The 26,723-nt window shown below is 55.4% G+C and overlaps 3 protein-coding genes and 3 pseudogenes across 3 annotated transcripts; 1 reads left to right on the top strand and 5 right to left on the bottom strand.

Annotated features, from left to right (window-relative positions):
* Positions 1–11,773: 11,773 nt before the first annotated feature.
* Positions 11,774–13,572, top strand: LOC117981230 (putative uncharacterized protein FLJ46235; annotated as a pseudogene).
* Positions 13,573–19,122: 5,550 nt separating this feature from the next.
* LOC134730797 (putative uncharacterized protein FLJ44672) lies at positions 19,123–19,627 on the bottom strand (annotated as a pseudogene).
* Positions 19,628–19,694: 67 nt separating this feature from the next.
* On the bottom strand, positions 19,695–20,243 carry LOC134730796 (putative uncharacterized protein FLJ44672). Its single transcript, XM_063606263.1, has one exon. The coding sequence runs from the start codon at positions 20,241–20,243 to the stop codon at positions 19,695–19,697; it is 549 nt and encodes a 182-aa protein (XP_063462333.1).
* Positions 20,244–20,576: 333 nt separating this feature from the next.
* Positions 20,577–21,074, bottom strand: LOC117981241 (putative uncharacterized protein FLJ92257). Its single transcript, XM_055114458.2, has one exon. The coding sequence runs from the start codon at positions 21,072–21,074 to the stop codon at positions 20,577–20,579; it is 498 nt and encodes a 165-aa protein (XP_054970433.1).
* Positions 21,075–21,292: 218 nt separating this feature from the next.
* On the bottom strand, positions 21,293–22,672 carry LOC117981242 (putative uncharacterized protein FLJ44672). The gene is made up of 2 exons (XM_055115288.3): positions 22,186–22,672; positions 21,293–22,095 (listed from the first exon to the last, which is right to left on the bottom strand). The coding sequence occupies exons 1-2, from the start codon at positions 22,670–22,672 to the stop codon at positions 21,293–21,295; spliced, it is 1,290 nt and encodes a 429-aa protein (XP_054971263.3).
* Positions 22,673–23,483: 811 nt separating this feature from the next.
* Positions 23,484–24,029, bottom strand: LOC134730795 (putative uncharacterized protein FLJ44672; annotated as a pseudogene).
* Between the last annotated feature and the right edge of the window lie 2,694 nt (positions 24,030–26,723).

Here is a 26,723-nt window from a genome sequence, read left to right as displayed (position 1 = left end):
GGTGTCTGGCACCAGGCACACATAGCACAGTTTCAACAAGCAATGTATCCCTTCGTCTGCAGGTACCTCCCCTGGTTCCTCATAGGCTGAGTACTATGGGGTCACAATCTTCCCGGATGTTGCCTATTGGTTGTTGGGTAGGGGCTGTAGGTGTTTTCTTTAGGGTTGTTAGAAATACCAAAATTGTTAGAAATAGATAATTAGTGCCATGAAGAAAAGTCAGCATGAAGACAAAAGATCTCTCAGCAAGGCAATCTTTACTTTCTGTGGAAAGGGTGCTCAATCACAGATGGAACAATGGCAAGAGCACACCTTAGCAAAGGAAAAGCAGATCTATTTACCCTTATGCATTTGGGTCGTCCTTACTGCTGTGTCCTGCATCCACTGGCTGGAGTTGAACCTCACAATCTTAAACTGATACCCGATTTGCTAATAGCCTAAAACTTCCCTAAATAGGTAAGTGCAGGGAAGAACAAAGAAAGAGAGGAAGTTGCTTATGAAAGGCTTAAGGAAGCAATAACATTTCCAAATAAGGAAGGGACATAAACTATGAGCTAAGACTTGCCTGGGCCTGTCCAGACATGCCTGAGTAAGCCAAGCAACTCAACGGGCTAAAGTGTAAGAACTAATAGTTGATAGGAGGCTTTAGAGTAAGGCGCTATTATTCCTATTATTCCTAGTGTCTATTATTTTATGTTTAAACCAAGATGAGCTTTGAAGAGGAACTTTTCTACTTCCTACAGTTGTCCTGCTGCATTTTGTTGCAGCCCACAATGCATTGCAATCCTAGTTAGCTCAGAGCCTCTTCAAGTATTTGACTTATGACCCAAGTAGCTAGGCAGGCTGATAAGAACAGACAAAACCAGCTATTTTGCAGGCTAGTAAACTTTCATCTTAGACTAAACTTCTTTGGTTCAGGTGGGGGCAACTAAAAAGGTGGGGGTGGTGATAAGCAGGCATTGAGTGTCCAAGCAGATACCTAGTATATATTGTTTCTTTTGTAGTTTGCTGACCTAACCTGATTTAAGCCACTTTGTCTTGGAAATGGACCACTGTATACATTATTTCCTTCACCCACCTAATTTTAAATTTTTTTTGTAGAGATGAGGTCTCATTCTGTTGCCCAGGCTGGTCTTGAACTCTTGGCCTCAAGTGATCCTCCTGCCTCAGCCTCCCAAAGTGCTTGGATTACAGACATGAGCTACCTGTTCAGTCATCTTTGTTTAAAAAAGAGAGTTTGGAGGACTCCAACTAGGAACTATTGGAGGAATCTTGGCCAGATATGATTATAGCTGGGTTGAAACAATGAAAACAAAACAACGAAACAAGATAAAAAGGAGGAAGATGGGGAAAGGCTGGAAGGTTACAACCAACAGGACTTGCAAGTAAGCAGATCTGGTGGCAAAGGTCAGGGAAAACCAAAGACTTCCAGGTCTCCAGGTGACAAGGCCAGATATGGCACATGGTAGTGCTGGCAGATGGAGGGGGAGTGCATACCACCACACAGTTGGCCCACACACTCTGGCTGCAAAGGGCCAGGGACCACATGGTCTTTAGCTTGCTGCCTGAATTTGGACAACTCACTCCCTCTCACTCCCTGTCTTCACATTTCCAAAATGAAGCTAAAACAAACCCTTCTCCAGCTTATTTTGTTTCTGTTTTGTTATTTTCTGAGATGGAGTCTTGCTCTATTGCCCAGGCTGGAGTGCGGTGGTGCAATCTTGGCTCACTGCAACCTCCGACTCCAGGGTTCCTGCCATTCTCCTGCCTCAGCCTCCCAAGTAGCTGGGATTACAGGTGCCGACCACCATGCCCGGCTAATTTTTTTGTATTTTTTTTAGTAAAGGCAGGGGTTTCACCATGTTGGCCAGGCTGGTCTTGAACTCCTGACCTCAGGTGATCCACCTGCCTCAGCCTCCCAAATTGTTAGGATTACAGGTGTGAGCCACTGCGCCCAGTCTCCAGCTTGTTTTAAGAATCAAGTAACACCGCCAAGTTTAATTGGCTTAGATATTCAGAAGCTGTTGATGTGAACGTTTAATGAACTTTATGAGTAAACAAATTAGATCAAAGTAAGTGGACTCCATGAAGCCGAGTATTATGCCTTCTGGATATGCCACCTGGTAATCCCTCCTTCAGCACACTGTGCCCCTTGACAGGCATCATGGGAGCAGGGACAGAGAAGGTGGGTGGGGAGCACAGGGACAGAGACACAGTGACATCCGCTCCTGCCTTGCCCCCATCCCATCCACCCTTTTTTTTTTTTTTTTTTGAGATGGAGTTTCACTCCTGTTACCCACGCTGGAGTGCAATGGCACAATCTCAGCTCACTGCAACCTCTGCCTCCCAGGTGCAAGCAATTCTCCTGTCTCAGCTTCCCAAGTAGCTGGGATTACAGGCATGCACCACCACACCCGGCTAATTTTGTATTTTTAGTAGAGATGGGGTTTCACCGTGTTGGCCAGGCTGGTTTTGAACCCCTGACCTCAGGTGATCCACCCGCCTCAGCCTCCCAAAGTGCTAGGATTACAGGTGTGAGCCACCATGCTCAGCCCCCATCCACCCCTTTCTATAACAAAATCATTTAATAATGGTTTCCCATGTGTAAAAGATTTGCTTCATTCAATCACAGAATAGACACTTGAGATTCAAATTTACTGAGGAAGAAACTATTCACATGCCAAGTAGGAACTTAAAAAAAAACAACTCTTAATCACTGTATCATTGAAGGAAAACCAATTTAAGGGATGTAGTGTTTATCCAGGCAAGCCTGGTTGGCTTCTTGGTTTTCTGTCTTACTCATTTCTTTCTCCTTCTCAAAGAGTAGATTTTATTTTCAAACCTGGGAAAAGAGGTGTTCAAGTTGGGAGGGAGATGGAGGCAGGAGGATGGCTTTAGATCAGGAGTTCAAGACCAGCCTGGTCAATATAGCGAGACCTTGTCTGTAGAAAAAAAAATTTTTTTTTACTTAGCTAGATGTGGTTGGTGGTGCATGCCTGTGGTCCCAGCTTCTCAGGAGGCTGAGGCAGGAGGATCACTTGAGCCCAGGAATTTGAAGCTGCAGTGAGCTGTAATCATGCCACTGCACTCCAGCCTGCATGACAAAGCAAGACCCTGTCTAAAAACAACAACAAAGGGCCAGGCTCAGTGGCTCACACCTGTAATCCCAGCACTTGGGGAGGCTGAGGCAGGAGGATCTCTTGAGGCCAGGAGTTCGAGACCACCCTGGGCAACATAGTGAGACCCTGTCTCTGTCTCTCTTTTTTTTTTTAAAGAGGTGTTTGGGATATTCCACTACGTAGACATCCACTGCCAAATGGTCATAACCAAGACACATGGCCTGACAGCCTGTGATGGTTATTTGTGTTTGTGCAAACTCCAGAGCAGCCCAAGCTCCTGGACAAAGAGACACTCCACTGTGTTTTTAACTGTCTTGATCAGACATATGAGGAGAGACAAGTCATTGTCTCCAGCATCAAAGGAATGAACCAAGATATTGATTTTGAAGAGCCAACACTTTCCCAAGAAGCCTCCACAGTGTGACATCACAGGGCCTCTACTGGCACTGAGTGTCAGAATTGAGGCATGTGAAGCTGGGCCACATTCTAGCAGAGGCCCCGCTCAAAATGTGGCCTGGAGTAATCAAAAGATGTTCATGTGGCAGCTCCTCACCAGATGTCCTGCTCCCTTTATTGCCCATCTTTGTCCAGTCTCTTGACAAGCAGCTGGAATGTTCTTTTTAGTGTTTTTGTTTTGTTTTGCTTTGTTTTCTTTGAGTCTCGCTCTGTCACCCAGGATGGAGTGCAGTGGCGTGATCTCTGCTCACTGTAACCTCCACCTCCCGGGTTCAAGCAATTCTTGTGCCTCAGCCTCCTGATTAGCTGGGATTACAGGCACCTGCCACCATGCCTGGCTAATTTTTGTATTTTTTAGTAGAGACAGTGTTTCATCATGTTGGCCAAGCTGGACTTGAACTCCTGACCTCAGGTGATCCACCCGCCTCGGCCTCCCAAAGTCCTGGAATTACAGGCATGAGCCACCGTGCCCGGTTTGTTTTGTTTTTAGCTATAAGGTCTAGCTCTGACCCTCAAGCTGGAGTGCAGTGGTTCAATCATGGCTCATTGCAGCCTCTAACTCCTAGGCTCAAGAGATTCTCTCCCCTCAGCCTCCTGAGGAGCTAGGACTACAGGCACATGCCACCACATCTGATGAAGTTTTACTCTTGCTACCCAGGCTGGAGTGTAATGACCTGATCTCAGCTCACTACAAATCTGCCTCCCAGGTTCAAGCAATTCTCCTGTCTCAGCCTCCCAAGTAGCTGGGACTACTGGCATTCGCCACCACACTGGCTAATTTTTGTATTTTTAGTAGGGACAGGGTTTCACCATGTTGGCCAGACTGGTCTTGAACTCCTGACTTCAGGTGATCCACCTGACTTAACCTCCCAAAGTGCTGAGATTACAGGCATGAGCCCTGCACCTGGCACACCTGGTTCATTTTTTAAATGTTATTTTTGCAGAGACAGGGATCTCTGTATGTTGCCCAGGCTGGTCTCAAAATGTTACTCTCAAATGATCTTCCCCCTTCAGCCTCCCAAAGTGCTGGGATTAGAGGCATGAATCACCGTGCCCAGCCTCATTCTCTTTTAATTAGCTCAGTTTCAGTTTCTTATTATACAAATACCATCAAATAGAAAATGTCAATGTTAAGCAGGATTTCCATGTAAAGGTGGCAAATCACAAAATCTCCCTTCCTTGATACTTATTCTTTTTTTGTTCTTTTTATTTATTTTTTGAGATGCAGTCTCACTCTGTCACCCAGGCTGGAGTGTGGTGGCACAATCTTGGCTCACTGCAACCTCTGCCTCCCAGATTCAAGTGGTTCTCCTGCCTCAAGCTCCTGTGTAGCTGGGATTACAGGTGTGTACAACCATGCCCAGGTAATTTGTGTATTTTTAGCAGAGTCGAGGTTTCACCATGTTGGCCAGTCTGGTCTCGAACTCCTAACCCAAGGTGATCCACCTGCCTCGGCCTCCCAATGTGCTGGGATTACAGGCATGAGCCACTGCACCCGGGCCCTTGATACTTATTCATTCTAATGACATTTAGTGTGTGCCTACTATGTGCCAAGTACTATATTAGGTTCTGAGAATGACTAAGATGGGACTCCTGATGCAGGGAGCCTCTGTTCTGATTTGGTGTGAGTTTGGGAGGGGGATATGTAGGCGAGCAATTCAATAAATAGCAAGCTGATTTTTGAGTGTGATATCTGCTTTGAGAGAACCAGGCAGAATGAGGCAATGAATCCTCCCTCTCCACAGGAAGAGGGAGGATTTCTCTGCCAAGGTGATGTGTGAGCTGAGGTCTGGAAAATCTAGTAAGGAATGACTGGCCTCGAGCCAACCCTGGCTAAGCTACTAAACTTCAATGATAAAGAAAGTACTCCACTGGCCTTTGGGCAGGAAAACATAAGTACATGTGAGAAGAACCTCCAGCCAGCCCCAGAGCTTCCCATAACCCCAGCTAGAGCTAGATGACAATAAAGTCAGAACTTAAAGGAAGAACAAAGAAAAGGAAAATGAATCAAGAATATTCTCCCAGGCCAGGTGTGGTGGCTCACGCCTGTAATCCCAGCGCTTTGGGAGGCCAAGGAGGGCGGATCACTTGAGGTCAGGAGTTCGAGACCAGCCTGGCCAAAATGGTGAAATTCTGTCTCTGCTAAAAATACAAAAATCAGCTGGGCATAGTAGCGTGCACCTATAATCCCAGCTACTCAGGAGGCTGAGGCAGGAGAATCACTTGAACCCAGGAGGCAGAAGTTGCAGTGAGCACCACTGCACTCCAGCCTGTGTGACAGAGCAAGACTCTGTCTCAACTAATAATAATAATAATAATAATAATAATAATAATAGAATAGTTATTCAAGTATAAACGCATTAAACAGAAACTCTCAAACATGCATCAATTCCAAAAATACAGCAGCTGTGGGTGAAAATAGAAACTGCAGGTTAAAAAGAATCATGATACTTTTGTATCTTTTTTCGTAATTTTAATGAATGTTGAATAAAAAGATATGATCTTCACGTAGACTTTTATCTGAAGTTCAGAAATTCTCCCACCTTACTTTAGTTTCTTCAGCTTCTGTTGTATCAAGCAAAATAAATATTATATATATTTGAACTAAAACACATATAAAATATGTAAAGTGTTTTTTTTTTTTTGAGACAGTGTCTCTCTGTTGCCAGGCTGGAGTGCAGTGGTGCGATTTTGGCTCACTGCAACCTACGCCTCCCAGGTGCAAGTGATTCTCCTGCCTCACCCTCTCAAGTAGCCGGGATTACAGGCACCCGCCACCATGCCCAGCTAATTTTTCTATTTTTAGTAGAAACAGGGTTTCATCATGTTGGCCAGGATTGTCTCGATCTCCTGACCTCGTGATCTGCCCAATTCAGCGTCTGAAAGTGCTGGGATTACAGGCGTGAGCCACTGCACCAGGCAAAGTTATTTTTAATCCATTAATACATCTACTTACTTAACTACCTATTTGCACAAAAAGAGGTGTGAATTATCACTTTTTTTTTTTTCGACACAGAGTCTCTCTCTGTTGCCCAGGCTGGAGTGGAATGGTGTAATCTTGGCTCACTGCAATCTCTGCCTCCGAGACTTAAGCGATTCTCGTGCCTCAGCCAGGCACGAGTTATCAGGCCTGGTCATATCACGTAATGTTAAGAGTTATTTTTTGGTGGTTGAAAATTTCATGATTTATTACTTGCTTCTTTGTACTTTTCTTCTTTTTCTTTCTCTTCTCTCTCTTGCTCTCCCTCTCTGACAGGGTCTCACTCTGTTACCCAGGTTGTGGTCTCAAACCCCTGGGTTCTAGTGAGCCACCTGCCTCAGCCTCCCAAGTAGCTGGGACTATAGGTGTACATTACTATAACTGGTTTTTAATTGTTTATAGAGATGGGATCTTGCTATGTTCCTCATGCTGGTCTCATACTCCTGGCCTTGAGCAATCCTTCTACCCTGCCTTCCCAAAGTGCTGGGATTACAGGTGTGAGCTATAGCACACGGCCTGCTTTGTACTTTTCTACAGGACTTAGATTTTATATAATAATTGAAAATATTTTTTACAAAAGCAGTAGTCACTCTAAACTTTTTAAAATTAAGCAATGATTAAGAATGAGGTACAGAAAGTAGTATTAATTCAGCACCTATTATATACTAGATATTTTGCATATAGCAGATCACCTAGTCCACATATCAAGGCAGGAATTATAATCTTTATTTATTTTTTTATTTTGTTTTATTTTTGAGATGGAGTCTCGCTCTGTCACCCAGGCTGGAGTGCAGTGGCGCGATCTCGGCTCACTGCAACCTCCGCCTCCCGGGTTCAGGCCATTCTCCTGCCTCAGCCTCCTGAGTAGCTGGGACTACAGGCACCTGCCACCAAGCCCGGCTAATTTTTTTTTTTTTTTTTTTTTTTTGAGACACAGTCTCGCTCCATCGCCCAGGCTGGAGTGCAGTGGTGCAATCTTGGCTCACTGCAAGCTCTGCCTCCCAGGTTCACGCCACTCTCCTGCCTCAGCCTCCCGAGTAGCTGGGACTAAAGGCACCCACCACCACGCCCGGCTAATTTTTTGTATGTTTAGTAGAAACGGGGTTTCACCGTGTTAGCCAAGATGGTCTCGATCTCCTGACCTCGTGATCCACCCGCCTCTGCCTCCCAAAGTGCCGGGATTACAGGCGTGAGCCACCGTGCCTGGCCAATTTTTGTATTTTTAATAGAGACTGGGTTTCACCATGTTAGCCAGGATAGTCTCGATCTCCTGATCTCGTGATCCACCTGCCTCGGCCTCCCAAAGTGCTAGGATTACAGGCATGCGCCACCGCGCCTGGCCCTTATAATTTTCGAGGAGACCGAAATGTGGATTACAAGCATTTCCTGGTTCTAGAGATACACAGCTGCTGCCAAAACAATTTCCCCCTTTCCAGCAGCCTGCTCCCTGCTGGTTTTATCAAATTCAATTCCCCCACTTCCACCCCCACATCTGTGCGCAAGAATGTTCACACACACACACATTTCTGCTATATTCCATCTGCCTAGGCCAGGAGCTCGTCATGACAAACCAAATGCAATACCTATTTCCTGACCAAAGCTGTTATTCAGTATCTCTATGATTTGAGAAATAGTTTGATTTCACCCTGACAAGGATCACACTGAGTTTTTAATAGAAGTAATAATTACAAACCATCCTAGTCTGTGTGAAAGCGTGTGATGTTCAGATATATCCAGCCCTTTGAGATGCTCTGCTGGAAGGTGGTTGAGGTACAAAGTACTATTGACTCGTGGTCATCTTGGTCCATGGTCATTAATAATGATAGTTTGTACTTCTTTCGTGTTTGTGCTAAGGGTGGTTTCAAAACCTGGAAGAAGCTTATCAATTTCTAGTTATTCAAATATCTCTTTCACAATGTATATGTGTGTGTGTATGCTGTGAAGATACATACACACATATATTCACATATGAATATATACACACATTTATGTATTTACATTATACTAATAAAAAAGTAAATTCTTTTTTTTTTTCTTTTGAGATAGAGTCTCACTCTGTCACCCAGGCTGGAGTACAGTGGCATGATCTCAGCTCACTGCCACCTCTGCCTCCCATGTTCAAGCAATTCTCCTGCCTCACCCTCTGGAGTAGCTAGGACTACAGGCGCCTGCCACCACACCAGGCTAATTTTCGTATTTTTGGTAGACATGGGGTTTCACCATCTTGGCCAGGCTGGTCTTGAACTCCTGACCTCGTAATCCACCCACCTCATCCTCCTAAAGTGCTGGGATTACAGGCATGAGTCACCGTGCTGGCATAAAGTAAATTCTTAATGATCCACGAAAAGAAAATGGTAGGCCAGGTGTGGTGGCTCCCACCTGTAATCCCACCACTGCAAGAGGCTGAGGGGGAAGGATCACTTGAGACTTGGAGTTTGAAACCAGCCTTGGAAACATGGTGAGACCCCCTCTCTACAAGAAATATAAAAATTACCTGGGCATGGCGGCTTGTACCTGGGGTCAAAGTTACTCAGGAGGCTGAGATGGGAGGATCACTTAAGCCAAGAAAGAAGATGTTGCAGTGAGCCGGGGTCATACCACCGCACTCCATCCTTAATGACAAAGTCATACCTTGCCTCAAAAAAAGGGAAAAAATTGGTATCCATGAAAAATGTAAAATATCTATATATACATAAATCTATATAGAAATAGTATATTAATGAAAAAGTAAATCTTAATAGTTCATGACAAGCAAATAGCAGGCCAGGCATGGTGGCTCATGCTTGTGATCACAGCACTTTGGGAGGCTCAGGCAAAACGATTGCTTGTGTCCGAAAGTCTGGGAACAGCCTGGGCAACAAAGTGAGAACCAACTTCTCAGAAAAAATTAGAAATTAGCCGGGCATTGTGGCATGTGCCTGTAGCATCAGCTACTCAAGAGGCTGAGTTGGGAGAATCACTTCAGGCCAAACGGCCAAGGCTGCAGTGAGCCATGATCACACGACTACACTCCAGCCTGGGTGACAGAGCAAGACCCTAACAAAACAAAAAAAGATAACTGTAAAAAAATATAAATATAGCAAACATGAAGTGAGAAGCTACCATGTCCAGAGCAAAGAAAAAGGGCCCAAGCAGAGGCTCATTCTGACTCCCACCCAAAGAAGACAAGAAAAACTATGAGACACTAAATAAAACAAACATCACTATGAAACCACGCAGGCAGAATTTATTATAAATTTGTCAGAAATCCACTGTCAAGGTTAAAAGAAGAGACAGGTGTTTTGCTAAGGCACTCTGCTGTGCAGTGAAGTTACCAACAAATAAGAGTCCAGGGAAGCTTTAGGCTCCTTGATGCTGTTGACCATTAAAAACTAAAAAGCGGGATCTGGAAAAGGTGACTGCGAAGCAAAAGCAAAGCCAGAAGAGGCCATGATGAGGCAGATGATGGGTTCCAGTGGCCACTATGAGGCCAAAGATGGGCCAGAAGAGGCCATCATGGGTTCGACTGGCCACTATGAGGCCGAAGATGGGCCAGAAGAGGCCATCATGAGAAAGGAGCTGGTATAACTGAGACAACTGTGAGACAGGAGCTGGGACTTGGGAGGCAGATGTGAGGAAAGAGATGAGCCAGGTGAGGACAGTGAGAGGCAGCAGCTGGGCTTAGAGAGGCCAGTGTGAGGCAAGAGCTGGGTCTGTTGAGGCAGCCTGGAGAAGCAATTGTCAGGCAAAAGCTGGGCCTGTTCAGGGAGCCACCAGGAAGGCAGTGAAACCGGAGGACTCAACTTGAGAAAGATTTGAGTCTACAAAGGCAAGGAGCTGCACAGGAGCTAATCCAAAGAGGATGTTGTGAGGCAAAAGCTGAACCTTTAGACACAAAATGTAGGAAGAAAAGGGGAAGAAGTGGATGCCTGGAGACAGCAACTGGACCTGGAGAGGCAGACTTGAGAAAGTTCTGGGCCTACAGAAGCTGCAAAAATGAAAAAACTCGACCTCGAGAGGCTGTTGAGAGGAATGAGGTAAGCCTAAAGATGCCATTTGAAGGCAGGAGCTGGTCCTGTCGAACTTGCTGAAACGCAAGAATTTGGACTGGGAAGGTCACAGTGAGGCAAGAGCTCAGTGTGGAGAGTCAGCTGTGAGGCGAAGGCAGGGTCTGTACGGGCCTTCAGGATGCAGGAGGCTGGGCCAGGAGAGGCCGACAGGAAGTCCAGTTCTGGGCGTGAAGAGGCAGACAAAAGTCAAAAACTGGGCCTGGGAAGGCTGCCGAGAGGCATGAGCTGGGCTAGGCCTAAAGAGGCCATTGGGAGGCAGGAGAAGCTGAGCTTGGAGAGGCCGACTTGATGAAGTTGTGCACCTGGAGCGGCCGCCAAGAGGCAAGAGCTGGGCCCGGGGTGGGCGACTTGAGGACGACTTGTGCCTGCAGGGGCTGCTGGAAGGAAAAGCTGGGCCTGGAGATGCCGACTAGAGGAAGTTCAGGACCTGGAGAGGATGCAAAGGAGCAAACGCTAGGCCTGGAAAGGCTGCTGTGAGGCATGAGCTTGGCGTATGGAGGCCACTGGGAGGCAGGAGCTGGGTCTGCAGAGGCGCCAAAAGGTAGGAGGCTTGCCCTGAGTAGGCCACGGTGAGGAAGGAGGTGGGCCAGGAGGGCCCACTGCGAGGTAGAGGCTGGGCCTCTAGATGCCACCAACAGGCAGGGGCTGGCCCTGGAGAGGCCAGGAGAGGCATGAGCTGGGCCTCGACAGGCCAGCATAAGGGAGGACCTCGGCCTACAGAGGCCAGTGTGAGGCAGGAGCTCACACCTCTGGGAAGGTGGCCAGAGGCATAAGTTGGGCCTGAACAGGCCACTCTGAGGGAGGAGCTGGGCCTGTCGAGGCTGCCGGGAGGCAGGCAGGAACTAGGTCCCGGGAAGCCACAGTGAGGTGAGAGCTGGAGCTGGAGAGGCCCCTTAGAGGCAAGAGCAGGGCCTGCAGAGGCTGTTCTCAAGCCACAGCTGGGTCTGTACAGGCCACCGTGAGGCAGAAGGTGGGCCTAAATAGCTTGGCGGGAGAAAGTTTTGGGCCTACAAAGGCTTAGGACAGCTGGACAGGAGCTGAGTCAAAAGAGGTGTGTTGTGAGGCGGGAGTTGGGCCTGTAGATGGACCTGGGAGGAAGAGCTGGGCCTGGAGAGGCAGCCATGAGGGAGGCAGAGGCTGGGCCTGTAGAGACCAATGGGAGGCAGGAGATGGCCCTGAAGGGGCCACTTGGAGGATGTGCTGTGCCTGGAGAGGCCGTGGGGAGGCCGGAGCTGGAAATGGAGAGGACTTCAGGACGATTTGAGCCTGCAGAGGCCGCCGGGAGTCCCAAGCTGGGCCTCGAGAAGCTAACTGGAGAAAGTCTGGGGCCTGGAGATGCCACCAGAGGGCAGGAGCCGAGCCTGGAGAGGCCACAGTGAGGCCCGAGCTGGGCCTCGAGAGCTTTGCTTGAAGTTTTTGGCCTACAAAGGCCGCCAGGAGCTGGGCAGGAGCTGGGCCTGGAGGTGCCCACCATGAGGTAGAGGCCGGGCCTGTAGAGGCCGCCGATAGGCAGGAGCTGGGCCTGCAGAGGCATGATCTGGGCCTCAACAGGCCAGCGTAAGGGAGGACCTCGGCCTAGAGAGGCCAGTGTGAGGCATGAGCTGACACCAGGGTGGGATGCAAGAAGCATGAGTTGGACCTAAAGAGGCCACCGTGAGGGAGGAGCTTGGCCTGTCGGGGCTGCTGGGAGGCAGGCAGGAACTGGGCCCTGGGAAGGCGCCGTGAGGTGAGAGCTGGGCCTGGACAGTCCCCTGGGAGGCAGGAGTGGGGCCTGCAGCGGCTCTTCTCAAGCCAGAGCTGGGTCTGTGCAGGCTACCGCGAGGCAGGAGGTGGGCCTAAAGAGCTTGACTGGAGAAAGTTTTGGCCCTACAAAGGCTGGAAGGAGCTGAGCCAAAAGAGGTCGTTGGTTGTGAGGCAGGATTTGGGCCTGGAGACATAGCCGGGAGGAAGAGTTGGGCCTGGAGAGGCAGACAGGAGGGAGGCAGAGGCTCCGCTGCCACAGTCAGAGTGGGGCCCCATCCTCTCCAGGCCCTGAATTTACTCCATTCAGCTTCTCCGGGCCCAGCTGTTCCTCCCAGCTGCGTCTCCAGACCCGACTGCTGCCTCCCAACAACCTCTTTGGACTCAGCTCCTGCCCAGCTCCTGGAGGCCTTGGTAGGCCCACAGCTTCCTCAAGCCAAGCTCCCCAGGCCCAGCTCAGGCCTCACGGTAGCCTCTCCAGGCTCAGCTCCTGCCCTCCGATGGCGTCTCCAGGCCCCAAACGGCCTCCGGTCAGTGGGCTCCTCCAGGCCCAGCTTGGGCCTCCCAGCAGCCTCTGCAGACCCAAGTCGTCCTGAAGTCGGCCTCTCCAGTCCCAGCTCCGGCCTCCCGGTGGCCTCTCCAGGTGCAACGCGTCCTCAACGAGGGCCCCTCCAGGGCCAGCTCCTGCCTCCCATCGGCCTCTAGAGGCCCAGCCTCTGCCTCCCACCTGGCGGCCTCTCCAGGCCCAGCTGTTCCTCCTGGCTGCGTCTCCTGGCCCAGCTCCTGCCTCCCAGCAAGCAACCTGTTTTGGCTCAGCTCCTGGCCAGCTCCCGCTGGCCTTTGGTGGCCCCAAACTTTCTCCAGCCAAGCTCTTCAGGCCTACCTCCTGCCTCCCGGTGGCCTGTACGGGCCCAGCTCTGGCTGGAGAACAGCCTCTGCAGGCCCCGCTCTTGCCTCCCAGGGGCCTCTCCAGGCCCAGCTCTCACCCCACGGTGGCCTCCTGGGGCCAAGTCCCTGCCTGCCTCCCGGCAGCCCACGAGCGGCCCAGCTCCTCCCTCACGGTGGCCTGTTTAGGCCCAACTCGTGTCTCTGGCACCCTGTGACACCCTGCCTCACACTGGCCTCTCTCATGCTGAGAGAGGTCCTCCCTCACGCTGGCCTGTTGAGGCCCAGCTCATGCCTCTGGTGGCCTCTCCAGGTCCAGCCCCTGCCTGTTGGCGGCCTCTAGATGCCCAGCCTCTACCTCAACAGTGGGCCCTCCAGGCCCACCTCTTGCCTCGCCATGGCCTCCTCGGGCCAGGATCCTGCCTCGGGGCTGCCTCCACACACCCAGCTCGTGCCTCGCGGAGGCCCTCCGGAGGCCAAGCTCATGCGTCACGGCGGCCACCAGGACCACTAGGTCTACCTTAAAAAAATGCTTAAGGGAGTTTTTCAAGTAAAAATGAATGAAGTTGGGAGCGGTGGCTCATGCCTGTAATCCCATTTTGGGAGGCTGAGGTGGGTGGATCACCTGAGGTCAGGAGGTCAAGACCATCCTGGCCAACATGGTGAAACTCCACCTCTAATAAAAATACAAAAAATTAGCCAGGTATGAAGGCCACTGAGATTGTGCCACTGCACTCCAACCTGGGTGACAAGAGTCAAACTACATTTCAAAAACAAAAAACAAAACTTGAGGCCTGGCCTTCTGCTCCTCTCCAAACCCCCTTCTCTGGGCCCAAGACACCTTGGCTGAGGAGGGGGCTGAGGACGTGTGAGCCCCTGCCAGGAACCCCCTGCCCGGACCAAGTACTCGGCCCACAGGCCTGCGTCCAGCGAGGCCTCCCGTGGCGTCAGCGTGTTCGTGTGGAGGAATGTGGAACCTCACTCTGTGGCCGTGTTCCCCTGGTACTCCGTCCCCTTCCTGACCCCTCCCTGGAGCCACACGAGGCCCAGCAACCTGCCAGTCACTCAGTGGCCTCCAACCAGAGCAAACAACCTGCCAAGTTGGCAGCTGTTGCTCATGAGCATCCACCAGGTGGGACAGGGAATGTTGACCCTGGGTGGCCCCCTGGAGCCACCTGCCCTGAAAGCCCAGGGCCCAGAACCCCACACACTTTGGGGGTGGTGGAACCTGGTAAGGGCCCACCTCCCACCATGGAGGAGGAGCCCTGGGCCCCTCAGGGGAGTCCCTGCTGGACAATGAGACAGAGAATGACCACGATGATGCTTTCCTCTCCGTCATGTCTCCTGACACCCAGTTGCCTCTACCACTCAGATGATGTCAGGCCCAGTCCCTCAGTGCCCTGCGCAAGGAACAGGACTCATCTTCTGAGAAGGATGGACGCAGCCCCAACAAATGGGACAAGGACCACATCCGGTGGCCCATGAGTGGCGGTCATGATCTTCAGCAAGCGGCACCAGGCCCTGGCATGGTGCACCAGGGTCACCCCAACCAGGACAACCGGACCATCAGCCAGATCCTGAGCGAGCGGTGGTACACCCTGGGGCCCAATGAGATGCAGAAGTACCACGACCTGGCCTTCCAGGTGAAGGTGGCCCACTTGCAACAAGGACCGAAAGAAGTCCAGCTCAGAGGCCAAGCCCACAAGCCAGGGGCTAGCACGAGTGTACAAGGGCTCGTGGGAGCGGAGTATATCAGAGATGAGCACTGCCACTGCCCCTGGGGTGTCCTCTGAACTCCTGTCAGTTGCAGCCCAGACACTCCAGAGCTCGGATACCAAGGAGCAGCTTCTGTGGGGCAGAACGGCTGCACACAGTCAGGGAACCTGGCTCAGCCTGGCCCAAGCCTTCTCCCACAGGGGTGTACACAGCCTGGACGGCAGGGAAATAGACCGTCAGGCACTACAGGAACTGACACAAGTGGTGTCTGGCACTACATCATACTCTGGCCCAAAGCCTTCTACTCAGTATGGAGCTCCAGGCCACTTTGCAGCCCCTGGTGAGGGAGGTGACCAGTGGGCAGCCCTGCTGCTGCCCACCTGAGCTGCTCATTCCCAGCACATGGCCAGTGATGACATAGTGAGTGATGAGGAGCACGTGGTCATCCATGGGGAGGAGGGGGTGACGATGTCATTGCTGATGATGGCTTTAGCACCACTGACACTGATCTCAAGTTCAAGGAGTGGGTGACCGACTGAGAGTGGTGACAGCTCGGGGGAGGAGCCAGAGGGCAACAAGGGCTTTGGTGGGAAGGTATTTGCACCTGTCATTCCTTCCTCCTTTACTCCTGCCGCCCCTTGCTGGATCCTGAGCCCCCAGGGTCCCCCGATCCATCTGCAGCTTTTGGCAAAGTCCATGGTCCCACCCCCTCCTCCTCCTACACATACTCGGATGCTTCCTCCTCAACCTTGGCACCCACCTCCTTCTTACTGGGCCCAGGAGCCTTCAAAGCCCAGGTGTCTGGTCAGGGCAGCAGAGTGGGCCCTCTATGGCCCCTACCCCTGGGGATGGGGGCCCAGGGACACCTTCCAAGGCGACCTGTTTCCTCCCAATGGATCCTTCCACCTTCTGGTGCAAGAGACCTGAAAGTGCGGGCGACCTGGAGCTACCAGGCCCCTCAGTCATCGCGGTCCCTCCCAACACTAAGGCTTTCCTAGGCAGGAGCTGGGCTGAGCCACCCAGGGGGCAGAGCCTGAAGAGGAGAAACTGACTGGGCTTTGGGGGTTGGGGCAGAGGGAACCCCACGGACATGGATCCCGCACTGGACGACCCCACCACGCCCAAATGCAAGATGAGAAGATGCTCCATCTGCAGCCCAAAGCCCAACTCCCCCAAGTGTGCCATGTGTGATGGGGACAGCTTCCCCTTTGCCTGTACAGGTGGAGAAGCCAAGGATGGGCTCAGGGAACCGGAGATTGAGAAGGCGCTGTCCTCTTCACTGCACGCGCCCTGGACCAGTGCCGGCCCTGATCGTGCAGCTCTTCCAGGCCCACTGCTTCTTCCTGTCCACTAGGCCACAGCCGCTCTCCAGGCCCACTATGCACACATCTTCCCCTCCAAGGTTTGTTCTGCCCCTGCCCTGACTCCCAGCCCTGCGGGGGTCCTGTCCCCACCTCACCTGGCTCAGACTCTGACGCTGCCCTGGCTGCCCCACCACTGCCTCTGCCCAAGAGTCACGTGAGGCTGAGAGTAGGGGCAGGGGCAGCAGTGGTGCCAGTTGGGGGGCGGTCCAGTGGGAGGAGCCTCAGCCTCGCGGGCTGCTCTGTGGGACTGATGACTGCATGATCTTCTGGGCACCTCACGGATCTTCAACTGCAGGTGAAACGGATGCTGGTGGTGGGTGCAGGGCCGCTGGGAGCTGCTGCATGGGTCCCAGAGGCTGGACTGGGGCAGGTGCCAACTGAAGCTGCTGGGGCAGCATGGGCAGGATGCTCTGCACACAAACCTTGGAGAAGAAGATGTGTGCATAGTGGGTCCACTGCTGCTGCCCCTGCCCTGACTCCCAGCCCTGCCTGACCCCACCTCACCCTGCTCAGGCTCTGGCGCAACCCTGGCTGCCCTGCCACTGCCTCTGCCCCAGAGCTGGGGCCTCGACAGCCTGGCTGGAAGGGGACACCCCAGCCCTGCCTCAACACCTGGGTCCCTCCATAACTACCACAGGCAGGTGGGCGACCCCAAAGAAGATCCCAGGACTCACAGTACCCCCTGAGAACATGGACACTATGTGGGGGTAGCAATGGAGGGCAGGATGGTTATCTTCTCCAGGGTAAAGCCATTTAATCCTTTCAGTTTGGGAAGGAATAAGGCCTGCTTTTTTTTTTTTTTTTTCCTTTTGAGATGGAGTCTTGCTCTGTCACCCAGGCTGGAGTGCAGTGGTGAGATCTTGGCTCACTGCAACCTCTTACTGCCGGCTTCACGCCATTCTCCTGCCTCAGCCTTCTGGGTAGCTGGGATTACAGGTGCATGCTACCACGTCCGGCTAATTTTTGTATTTTTAGTACAGACGGGGCTTCACCATCTTGGCCAGGCTGATTTTGATCTCCTGAAATCGTGATCCACCGGCCTCCACCTCCCAAAGTGCTGCGATTACAGGTGTGAGCCACCACGCCTGGCCAAGGCCTGCTCCTCTTATATATACCCCCTATCCCTGCAGCTGTGCCAGGGGAAAGCTGGGCAGTTTCCCTCCTCTGAGCCCCTGTACATACCATGAAGTGTGGGACCTTCAGAGCTTTTCACTTTTCGGAAAATAGCTCCTGCTGGGGCTACAAGATGGAGTGTGAAGAGGGCCTTGGGCCACAGGGAGGTGCCTGTGGAATAGGGGGAGTTCATGCACCCCTTCTTTCTCCAGAGGGGCTGGACTCAGGTGAGTATGGGTGTGGGGGCTCCTGCACTTCGACACAGGCAGCGGGAGGGTTTTCTCCCAATTCCCTCTGCACTCCCAACTTGAGTTGTACTTTTTAAGAAAATGATTCACCCTGCCTTTGCCCCCTTCCCCAGAACAGAACACGTTGATCATGGGCGATATTTTCTATTGTGCCAAAAAGTTGCCATGACTGTCATTAAACCTGTTAACCTGTAAACCTGTAAACCTGTAAACACCAAATAATAAGGAAAATAAAATAAAAAATTCGGGCTTGGTGCAGAAACTCACTCCAAATAAATTACCTACCAAAATATTTATATAATGGTGGAAATATTCCAAAATTCCATATTTTGGGATTTATACACAAAAGATAAAAAAAATTAGAGGCCAAGAGGCTGCCGGAAGGGAAAAACGGGGCCTGGAAAGGCCATTGTGAGGAATGAGCTGGGCCTAAAGAGGCCACTGGCAGGCGGTAGCTGGGCCTGCCGAAGCGGCCGAAAGGCAGGAGCTTTGGACTGGGGAGGCCACAGTGAGGCGAGAGCTAGCTGGGCGTGGAGAGTCCGCTGTGAGGCCGAGGCCAGGCCCGTGCAGGCCTTCGGGAGGCAGGATGCCGGGCCTGCAAAAGCTGACTGGAGATCAAGTTCTGGGCCTGAAGAGGCTGCCAAAAGTCAAAAGCAGGGCCTGGGAAGGCTGCCTACAGCCATGAGCTGGGCTGGGCTGAAAGAGGCCACTGGGAGGCAGGAGGAGCTGGACCTGGAGAGGCTGACTCGAGGAAGTTTTGCACCTGGAGAGGCCACCGAGAGGACGGAGCTGGGCCCAGGGAGGCCAACGTGCAGCTCTTCCAGGCCCACTTCCAGGCCGACTTGAGGATGACTTGGGCCTGCAGAGTCTGCCGGGAGGCTGGAGCTGGCCCTGGAGAGCCTGACTCAAGGGCAGTCTGGGCCTGCAGAGGCCGCCATGCAGGAGGCAGAGGCTGGGCCTCTAGAGGCCAACGAGAGGCAGGAGCTGGCCCCAGAGGGGCCCTCGTTGACGACGCGTTGCGCCTGGAGAGGCCGCCGGGAGGCTGCAAGTGGGTCTGGAGAGGCCGACTTCAGGAGGCCCAGCCTCTGCCTCCCGCATGGCAGCCTCTGCAAGCCCAGCTGTTCCTCCTGGCTGCATCTCCTCAAGTGGGCCCAGAGGTTCTGGGTCCAGAGAGGCAGTCGGAAGGGAAAAAATGGGCCTGGAAAGGCCGTTGTGAGGAATGAACCCCATGGGCCTGAAGAGGCCACTGGCAGGTGGGAGCTGGGCCTGCCGAAGCGGCCGAGAGGCAGAAGCTTTGGACTCGGGAAGCTGCAGTGAGGCGAGAGCTAGCTGGGCGTGGAGAGTCTGCTGTGAGGCAGAGACTGGGCCTGTGCAGGCCTTTGGAAGGCAGGAGGCCGGGCCTGGAGAGGCCGACTGGAGGTCAAGTTCGGAATCTGCAGAGGCCGCGGAAAGTCAAAAGTGGGGCCTGGGAAGGCCGCCAGGAGGCATGAACTGGGCTGGGCCGAAAGAGGCCACTGGGAGACAGGAGGAGCTGGGCCTGGAGAGACTGACTCGAGGAACTTTTGCACCTGGAGAGGCCGCCGAGAGGCCGGAGCTGGGCCTGGGGAGGACGATTTGGGCCTGCAGAGGCCATCGAGAGGCAGGAGCTGTCCCTGGACAGGCCTACTTGACGACAGTCTGGTCCTGCAGAGGCTGCCGGGAGGAAGAGCTGGGCCTGGAGAGGCCGACTGGAGGAAGTGCAGGGCCTGGAGCCCATGCAAAGGAGCAAACGCCAGGCCGGGAGAGGCCGCCTCGACGCATGAGCTTGGCCTCCAGAGGGCCTCCGTGAGGCAGGAGCTGGGCCTGCGGAGGCCGCCCTGAGGCGGGAGCCTGGCCCGAGGAGGCCACCGCGAGGCAAGAGGTGGGCCTGGAGGGCACACTGTTGAGGTAGAGGCTGGGCCTCTAGTGGCTGCCAACAGGCAGGAGGCCGGGCCTGGAGAGGCCGACTGGAGGTCAAGTTCGGGGCCTGCAGAGGCCACAGAAAGTCAAAAGCGGGGCCTGGGAAGGCCGCCGGGAGGCATGAGCTGGGCTGGGCTGAAAGAGGCCACTGGGAGACAGGAGGAGCTGGGCCTGGAGAGACGGACTTGAGGAACTTTTGCACTTGGAGAGGCCGCTGAGAGGCCGGAGCTGGGCCTGGGGAGGCCGACTTGAGGACGACTTGGGCCTACAGAGGCCACCGGGAGGCAGGAGCTGTCCCTGGACAGGCCTACTTGACAACAGTCTGGTCCTGCAGAGGCTGCCGGGAGGAAGAGCTGGGCCTGGAGAGGCCGACTGGAGGAAGTGCGGGGCCTGGAGCCCATGCAAAGGAGCAAACGCCAGGCCGGGAGAGGCCGCCCTGACGCATGAGCTTGGCCTCTGGAGGGCCGTGAGGCAGGAGCTGGGCCTGCGGGGGCCGCCCCAAGGCGGGAGCCTGGCCCGAGGAGGCCACAGCGAGGCAAGAGGTGGGCGTGGAAGGCCCACTGTTGAGGTAGAGGCTGGGCCTCTAGAGGCCGCCAACAGGCAGGGGCTGGGCCTGGAGAGGCCAACAGAGGCATGAGCTGGGCCTCAACAGGCCAGCGTGAGGGAGGACTTCTCTCAGCGTGAGAGAGGCCAGTGTGAGGCAGGGGCTCACGCCTCTGGAAAGGGTGCCAGAGGCATGAGTTGGGCCTCAACAGGCCACCGTGACGGAGGAGCTGGGCTGCACGCGGGCTGCCGGGAGGTAGGCAGGGACTTGGTCCCGGGAGGCCACCGTGAGGTGAGAGCTGGGCCTGGAGACGCCCCTGGGAGTCAAGAGCGGGGCCTGCAGAGGCTGTTCTCCAGCCAGAGCTGGGCCTGTACAGGCCACCGGGAGGCAGGAGGTGGGCCTGAGGAGCTTCGCTGGAGAAAGTTCAGGGTCTACAAAGGCCGGCGGGAGCTGGGCAAGAGCTGAGCCAAAAGAGCTTGCTTGCTGGGAGGCCGGAGCTGGGCCTGGAGAGGCTGATTTCAGGACCACTTGGGCCTGCAGAGGCCGCCGGGAGGCCCAAGCTGGGCCTGGAGGAGCCCACCGACCGGAGGCTGTTTGGGGCCTGGAGACGCCATCGGAGGGCAGGAGCTGAGCCTGGAGAGGCCACCGTGAGGCCTGAGCTGGGCCTGGGGAGCTTGGCTTGAGGAAGCTGTGGGCCAACCAAGGCCACCGGGAGCTGGGCAGGCACTGAGTCCAAAGAGGTTGTTGGGAGGCAGGAGTCGGGCCTGCAGATGCAGCCAGGAGGAAGAGCTGGGCCCGGAGAGGACGCCGGGAGGCTGCAAGTGGGTGTGGAGAGGCCGACTTGAGGAGCTTCTGGGCCCGGAGAGGCTGCCGGAAGGAAAAAACTGGGCCTGGAAAGGCCGTTGTGAGGAATGAGCCCCATGAGCCTGAAGAGGCCACTGGCAGGCGGGAGCTGGGCCTGCCGAAGCGGCCAAGAGGCAGGAGCTTTGGACTCGGGAGGCCGCAGGCGAGAGCGAGCTGGGCGTGGAGAGTCCGCTGTGAGGCAGAGGCTGGACCTGTGCAAGCTTTCGGGAGGCAGGAGGCCAGGCCTGCAGAGGCCAACTGGAGGTCAAGTTCGGGGCCTGCAGAGGCCGCGGAAAGTCAAAAGCGGGGCCTGGGAAGGCCGCCGGGAGGCATGAGCTGGGCTGGGCCGAAAGAGGCCACTGGGAGACAGGAGGAGCTGGACCTGGAGAGACGGACTCGAGGAACTTTTGCACCTGGTGAGGCCGCCGAGAGGCCGGAGCTGGGCCTGGGGAGGCTGACTTGAGGACGACTTGGGCCTGCAGAGGCTGCCGGGAGGCAGGAGCTGTCCTTGGACAGGCCTACTTGATGACAGTCTGGTCCTGCAGAGGCTGCCGGGAGGAAGAGCTGGGCCTGGAGAGGCCGACTGGAGGAAGTGAGGGGCCTGGAGCCCATGCAAAGGAGCAAACACCAGGCCGGGAGAGGCCGCCCTGACGCATGAGCTTGGCCTCCGGAGGGCCGTGAGGCAGGAGCTGGGCCTACGGGGGCCGCCCCAAGGTGGGAGCCTGGCCCGAGGAGGCCACGGCGAGGCAAGAGGTGGGCGTGGAGGGCCCACTGTTGAGGTAGAGGCTGGGCCTCTAGAGGCCACCAACAGGCAGGGGCTGGGCCTGGAGAAGCCAACAGAGGCAGGAGCTGGGCCTCAACAGGCCAGTGTGAGGGAGGACTTCTCTCAGCGTGAGAGAGGCCAGTGTGAGGCAGGGGCTCACGCCTCTGGAAAGGGTGCCAGAGGCATGAGTTGGGCCTCAACAGGCCACCGTGAGGGAGGAGCTGGGCCGCACACAGGCTGCCGGGAGGCAGGCAGGGACTTGGTCCCGGGAGACCGCCGTGAGGCGAGAGCTGGGCCTGGAAACGCCCCTGGGAGTCAAGAGCGGGGCCTGCAGAGGCTGTTCTCCAGCCAGAGCTGGGCCTGTACAGGCCACCGGGAGGCAGGAGGTGGGCCTGAGGAGCTTCGCTGGAGAAAGTTCAGGGTCTACAAAAGCCGGCGGGAGCTGGGCAGGAGCTGAGCCAAAAGAGCTTGCTTGCTGGGAGGCCGGAGCTGGGCCTGGAGAGGCTGACTTCAGGACCACTTGGGCCTGCAGAGGCCGCCGGGAGGCCCAAGCTGGGCCTGGAGGAGCCCACCGACCGGAGGCTGTTTGGGGCCTGGAGACGCCGTCGGAGGGCAGGAGCTGAGCCTGGAGAGGCCACCGTGAGGCCTGAGCTGGGCCTGGGGAGCTTGGCTTGAGGAAGCTGTGGGCCGACCAAGGCCACCGGGAGCTGGACAGGCACTGAGTCCAAAGAGGTTGTTGGGAGGCAGGAGTCGGGCCTGCAGACGCAGCCGGGAGGAAGAGCTGGGCCCGGAGAGGACGCCGGGAGGCTGCAAGTGGGTCTGGAGAGGCCGACTTGAGGAGCTTCTGGGCCCGGAGAGGCCGCTGGAAGGGAAAAACTGGGCCTGGAAAGGCCGTTGTGAGGAATGAGCCCCATGGGCCTGAAGAGGCCACTGGCAGGCGGCAGTTGGGCCTGCCGAAGCGGCAGAGAGGCAGGAGCTTTGGACTCGGGAGGCCGCAGTGAGGCGAGAGCGAGCTGGGTGTGGAGAGTCCGCTGTGAGGCAGAGGCTGGGCCTGGAGAGGCCGACTGGAGGTCAAGTTCGGGACCTGCAGAGGCCGCGGACAGTCAAAAGTGGGGCCTGGGAAGGCAGCCGGGAGGCATGAGCTGGGCTGGGCTGAAAGAGGCCACTGGGAGACAGGAGGAGCTGGGCCTGGAGAGACGGACTCGAGGAACTTTTGCACTTGGAGAGGCCACCAAGAGGCCGGAGCTGGGCCTGGGGAAGCCGACTTGAGGACGACTTGAGCCTACAGAGGCCACCGGGAGGCAGGAGCTGTCCCTGGACTGGCCTACTTGACGACAGTCTGGTCCTGCAGAGGCTGCCGGGAGGAAGAGCTGGGCCCGGAGAGGACGCCGGGAGGCTGCAAGTGGGTCTGGAGAGGCTGACTTGAGGAGCTTCTGGGCCCAGAGAGGCCGCTGAAAGGGAAAAACTGGGCCTGGAAAGGCCGTTGTGAGGAATGATCCCTATGGGCCTGAAGAGACCACTGGCAGGCGGGAGCTGGGCCTGCCGAAGCGGCCGAGAGGCAGGAGCTTTGGACTCAGGAGGCCGCAGTGAGGCGAGAGCTAGCTGTTCATGGAGAGTCTGCTGTGAGGCAGAGGCTGGGCCTGTGCAAGCCTTTGGGAGGCAGGAGGCCGAGCCTGGAGAGGCTGACTGGACGTCAAGTTTGGGGCCTGCAGAGGCCGCCGAAAGTCAAAAGCGGGGCCTGGGAAGGCCGCCGGGAGGCATGAGCTGGGCTGGGTCGAAAGAGGCCACTGGGAGACAGGAGGAGCTGGGCCTGGAGAGGCTGACTCGAGGAACTTTTGCAACTGGAGAGGCCGCCGAGAGGCCGGAGCTAGGCCTAGGGAGGCCGACTTGAGGATGATTTGGGCCTGCAGAGGCTGCCAGGAGGCAGGAGTTGGCTCTGGACAGGCCGACTTGACAGTCTGGGCCTGCAGAGGCCGACGGGAGGAAGAGCTCGGCCTGGAGAGGCCGACTGGAGGAAGTCCAGGGCCTGGAGAGGATGCAAAGCAGCAAACGCTAGGCCTGGAAAGGCTGCCCTGAGGCACGGGCTTCACCTACAGAGGCCACTGGGAGGCAGGAGCTGGGCCCGCAGAGGCTCCCGAGAGGGAGGAGCATTGCCCCAGGAGGCCACAGTTAGGAAGAGATGGGCCTGGAGAGCCCACTGTGAGGTAGAGTCCGGGCCTGTAGAGGCCACCATCAGGCAGGGGCTGTGCCAGTTGAGGCCACAAGAGGCATGAGCTGGGCCTCAACAGGCCAGTGTGAGGCAGGAGCTGACAGTTGGGCAGGTTGCAAGAGGCATGAGTTGGGCCGAAAGAGACCACCGTGAGGGAGGAGCTGGGCCTGTACAAGCTGCCGAAAGGCAGGAACAGCTTTGGACTGGAGAGGCCACAGACAGGGAAGAGCTGGGCGTGGAGAGTGTGCTGTGAGGCAGAGGCTGGGCCTGTACATGCCCTCGGGAAGCAGGAGGCTGGGCCTGGAGAGGCCGACTTGAAGTTTTGCTCCTGCAGAGGCCACTTAGAGGCAAGAGCTGGGTGTGGAGAGGCTGACTTGAGGTCGATTTTGGCGTGCAGAAGCCACCGGTAGCTAGGAGTTGGCCCTGGAGAGGCTGATTTGAGAACAATTTTGGCCTGTAGAGGCCACTGTGAGGGAGAGCTTGGCCTGGAGAGGCCAACTAGAGTAAGTTCAGGGCTTGGAGAGTATGCACAAAAGGAAATGCTCAGCCTGGAAAGTGTGCTGTGAGGCATTAGCTTGGCCTACACAGCACCTGGAGGCAGGAGCTGGGCCTGCAGAGGGTGACTTCAGGACGATTTTGGCCTGCAGAAGCCTTTGGGAAGAAGAGCTTGGCCTGGACCGGCTGACTGGAGGAAGTTTTGGGACTGGAGTATGCGTCAAAAAGCAAAAGTTAGGCTAGGAAAGGCCACTTCGTGGCACGATCTTGGCCTACAAAGGCAATTGCGAGGCAGGAGCTGGGCCTGTAGAAGCTGCTGAAAGGCAGGAGCTTGGCCTTAGGAGGCTATGCTCAGGCAAGTGGTGGGCCTGGAGGGTCTACTGTGTGCTAAGAGTCTGGGCCTGTGTAGGCCGACATGAGGCAGGAGCTGAGTTAGGAGAGGCCAACTTTTGGAGAATTTGGGCCTGCAGAGGCTGCCAGGAGGCAAGAGCTGTGCCTGGAGAGTCCATCTTCTAGCATGAGCTGGGCCTAAAGAGACCATTGTGAGGCAGCAGCTGCCTGGGAGGCAGGCAGATTCGTGGCCTGGGGAGGCCACCGTGAGGCAAATGCTCAGTTTTCGGAGGATGCCGTGAGGCAGGGAGAAACTTGGCTTTCGGTGGCCGCAGTGAGGGAATAGTTTGATTGCTGAGGCTGCTGGGTGGCCGAAGGTGGGCCTGGAAAGCTTTACTTTAAGAAGTCTGTGGCCTACAGAGGCTGCCAGCAGCTCAGCAGGAGTTGGGCCAAAGGAGGCTGTTGTGAGGCAGGAGACGGGCCTGTAGACGCACCAGGAGGATGAGCTTGTCCTGGCGATGCCGAGTTAAGCACATTCTGGGCCTGGACAGGCTGCAAAAGGCAAAAGCTGTGCCTGGAAAAGTCACCGTGGGGCATGAGCTTGGCCTAAAGAGGCCATTGCAAGGCAGGAGCTGGGCCCGTAGAGGCTGCCGAAAGGCAGGAGCTTCGCCTGAGGATGCCACAGTGAGACACCATCTGGGTCTGGAGGGTCCACTGTGAGGCAGAGGCTGGCCTGTAGAGTCCGACAGTAGACAGAAGTTGGGCAAAAGGCTAATTTCAGGAAGTTTTGGGCTTCAAGAGTCAGCCAGGAGGCAGGCACTAGGCCTGGAAATGGCCCGACAGTCATGAGTTGGGCCTAAATGGGCCACTGTGAGGGAGGAGCTGTGCCTGTTGAGGCTGCTGGCAGGCAGGCAGAAACTTGGCCTGGGGCAGCTGCCATGAGACAAGAGCTGGGCCTGGAGAAGCCCCTGAGAGGTAAGAGCAGGGCCTGCAGAGGCTGTTCTCAAGTCAAAGCTGGGCCTGTTCATGCCACCGGGAAGCAGAAGGTGGGCCTGGAGAGTTTTACTTGAGGAAGTTTTGGGCCTACATTGGCCGCCGTGAGCTGGACGGGAACTGGGCCAAAAAAGGCTGTTGTGAGGCAGCTGTTGTGAGGCAGCAGTTGTGCCTGTAGACTCAGCCAAGAGGAAGAGCTGGGCCTGGAGAAGCCGCCATGAGACAGAGGTTGGGCCTGTAGACGCTGACAGAAAGCAGGAGCTGGGCCTGGAGAGGTCAACTTGAGGGGATTTTGGGCCTTCATAGGCCACCAGGAGGCAGCAGTTGGGACTAGAGAGGCTGACTTGAGGAAGTTTTGGGCCTGGAAATGACGTCCTGGGACAGGAGCTGGGCCTGGAGAGGCCACCGTGAGGCATGAGCTGGATGTAGAGAGGCCAGTGTGAGGCAAGACCTGGGCCTGTCTAGGCTGCTGGGAGACAGGCAGGAATCTGGCCAGGGAAGGTTGCCATGAGACAAAAGTTGGGCCTGGAAAGGCCCTTGTGAGGCATCAGCTTGGCCTAAAGAGGCCACTGGGTGGCAGGAGCTGGGTGTGTAGAAGCTGCTGAACGGTTGGGAGCTTGGCTTGGGGGGTCCACAGTGAGGCAGATACTGGGCCTGAAGAATCTGCTGTGAGGCAGATGTTGTGACTGTAGAGGCCGACGGTAGGCAGAGGCTGGGCCTGGAGAGGCAAAGATGCAGGAGCTGGGCCTGGAGAGGCTGCCAAGAAGCATGAGCTGGGCCTAAACAGGCCAGTGTGAGGCAAGAGATCAGCCTGTAGAGAGGCCTACTTGAGGAAGATTTTGGCCTGGAGAGACTGTCAGGGGCAGGAGCTGGGCCTGTTGAGCCTGCTGGGAGGCAGGCAGGAACTTGGCCAGGGATGACCTCTGTGAGGCAAGAGC

Source organism: Pan paniscus, chromosome 6, assembly GCF_029289425.2.
Source record: "Pan paniscus chromosome 6, NHGRI_mPanPan1-v2.0_pri, whole genome shotgun sequence".
NCBI lineage: Eukaryota > Metazoa > Chordata > Mammalia > Primates > Hominidae > Pan > Pan paniscus.
The sequence above is the reverse complement of the archived record's forward strand: the minus strand, read 5'-3'. Positions and strand labels throughout refer to the sequence as shown.

Bases quoted from the DNA above. Each gene is read 5' to 3' on its own strand.
- LOC117981242 (XM_055115288.3), bottom strand. From the start codon at position 22,672: ATGGGGCTCATTCCTCACAACGGCCTTTCCAGGCCCAGTTTTTCCCTT. The intron at 22,096-22,185 runs GTAGACCCTGAA...GCTGGAGAACAG, and splicing joins CCCAGCTCCCGCCGGCTTTT to CCTCTGCAGGCCCCGCTCTT.
- LOC117981241 (XM_055114458.2), bottom strand. From the start codon at position 21,074: ATGGGGCTCATTCCTCACAACGGCCTTTCCAGGCCCAGTTTTTTCCTT.
- LOC134730796 (XM_063606263.1), bottom strand. From the start codon at position 20,243: ATGCCTCTGTTGGCCTCTCCAGGCCCAGCCCCTGCCTGTTGGCGGCCT.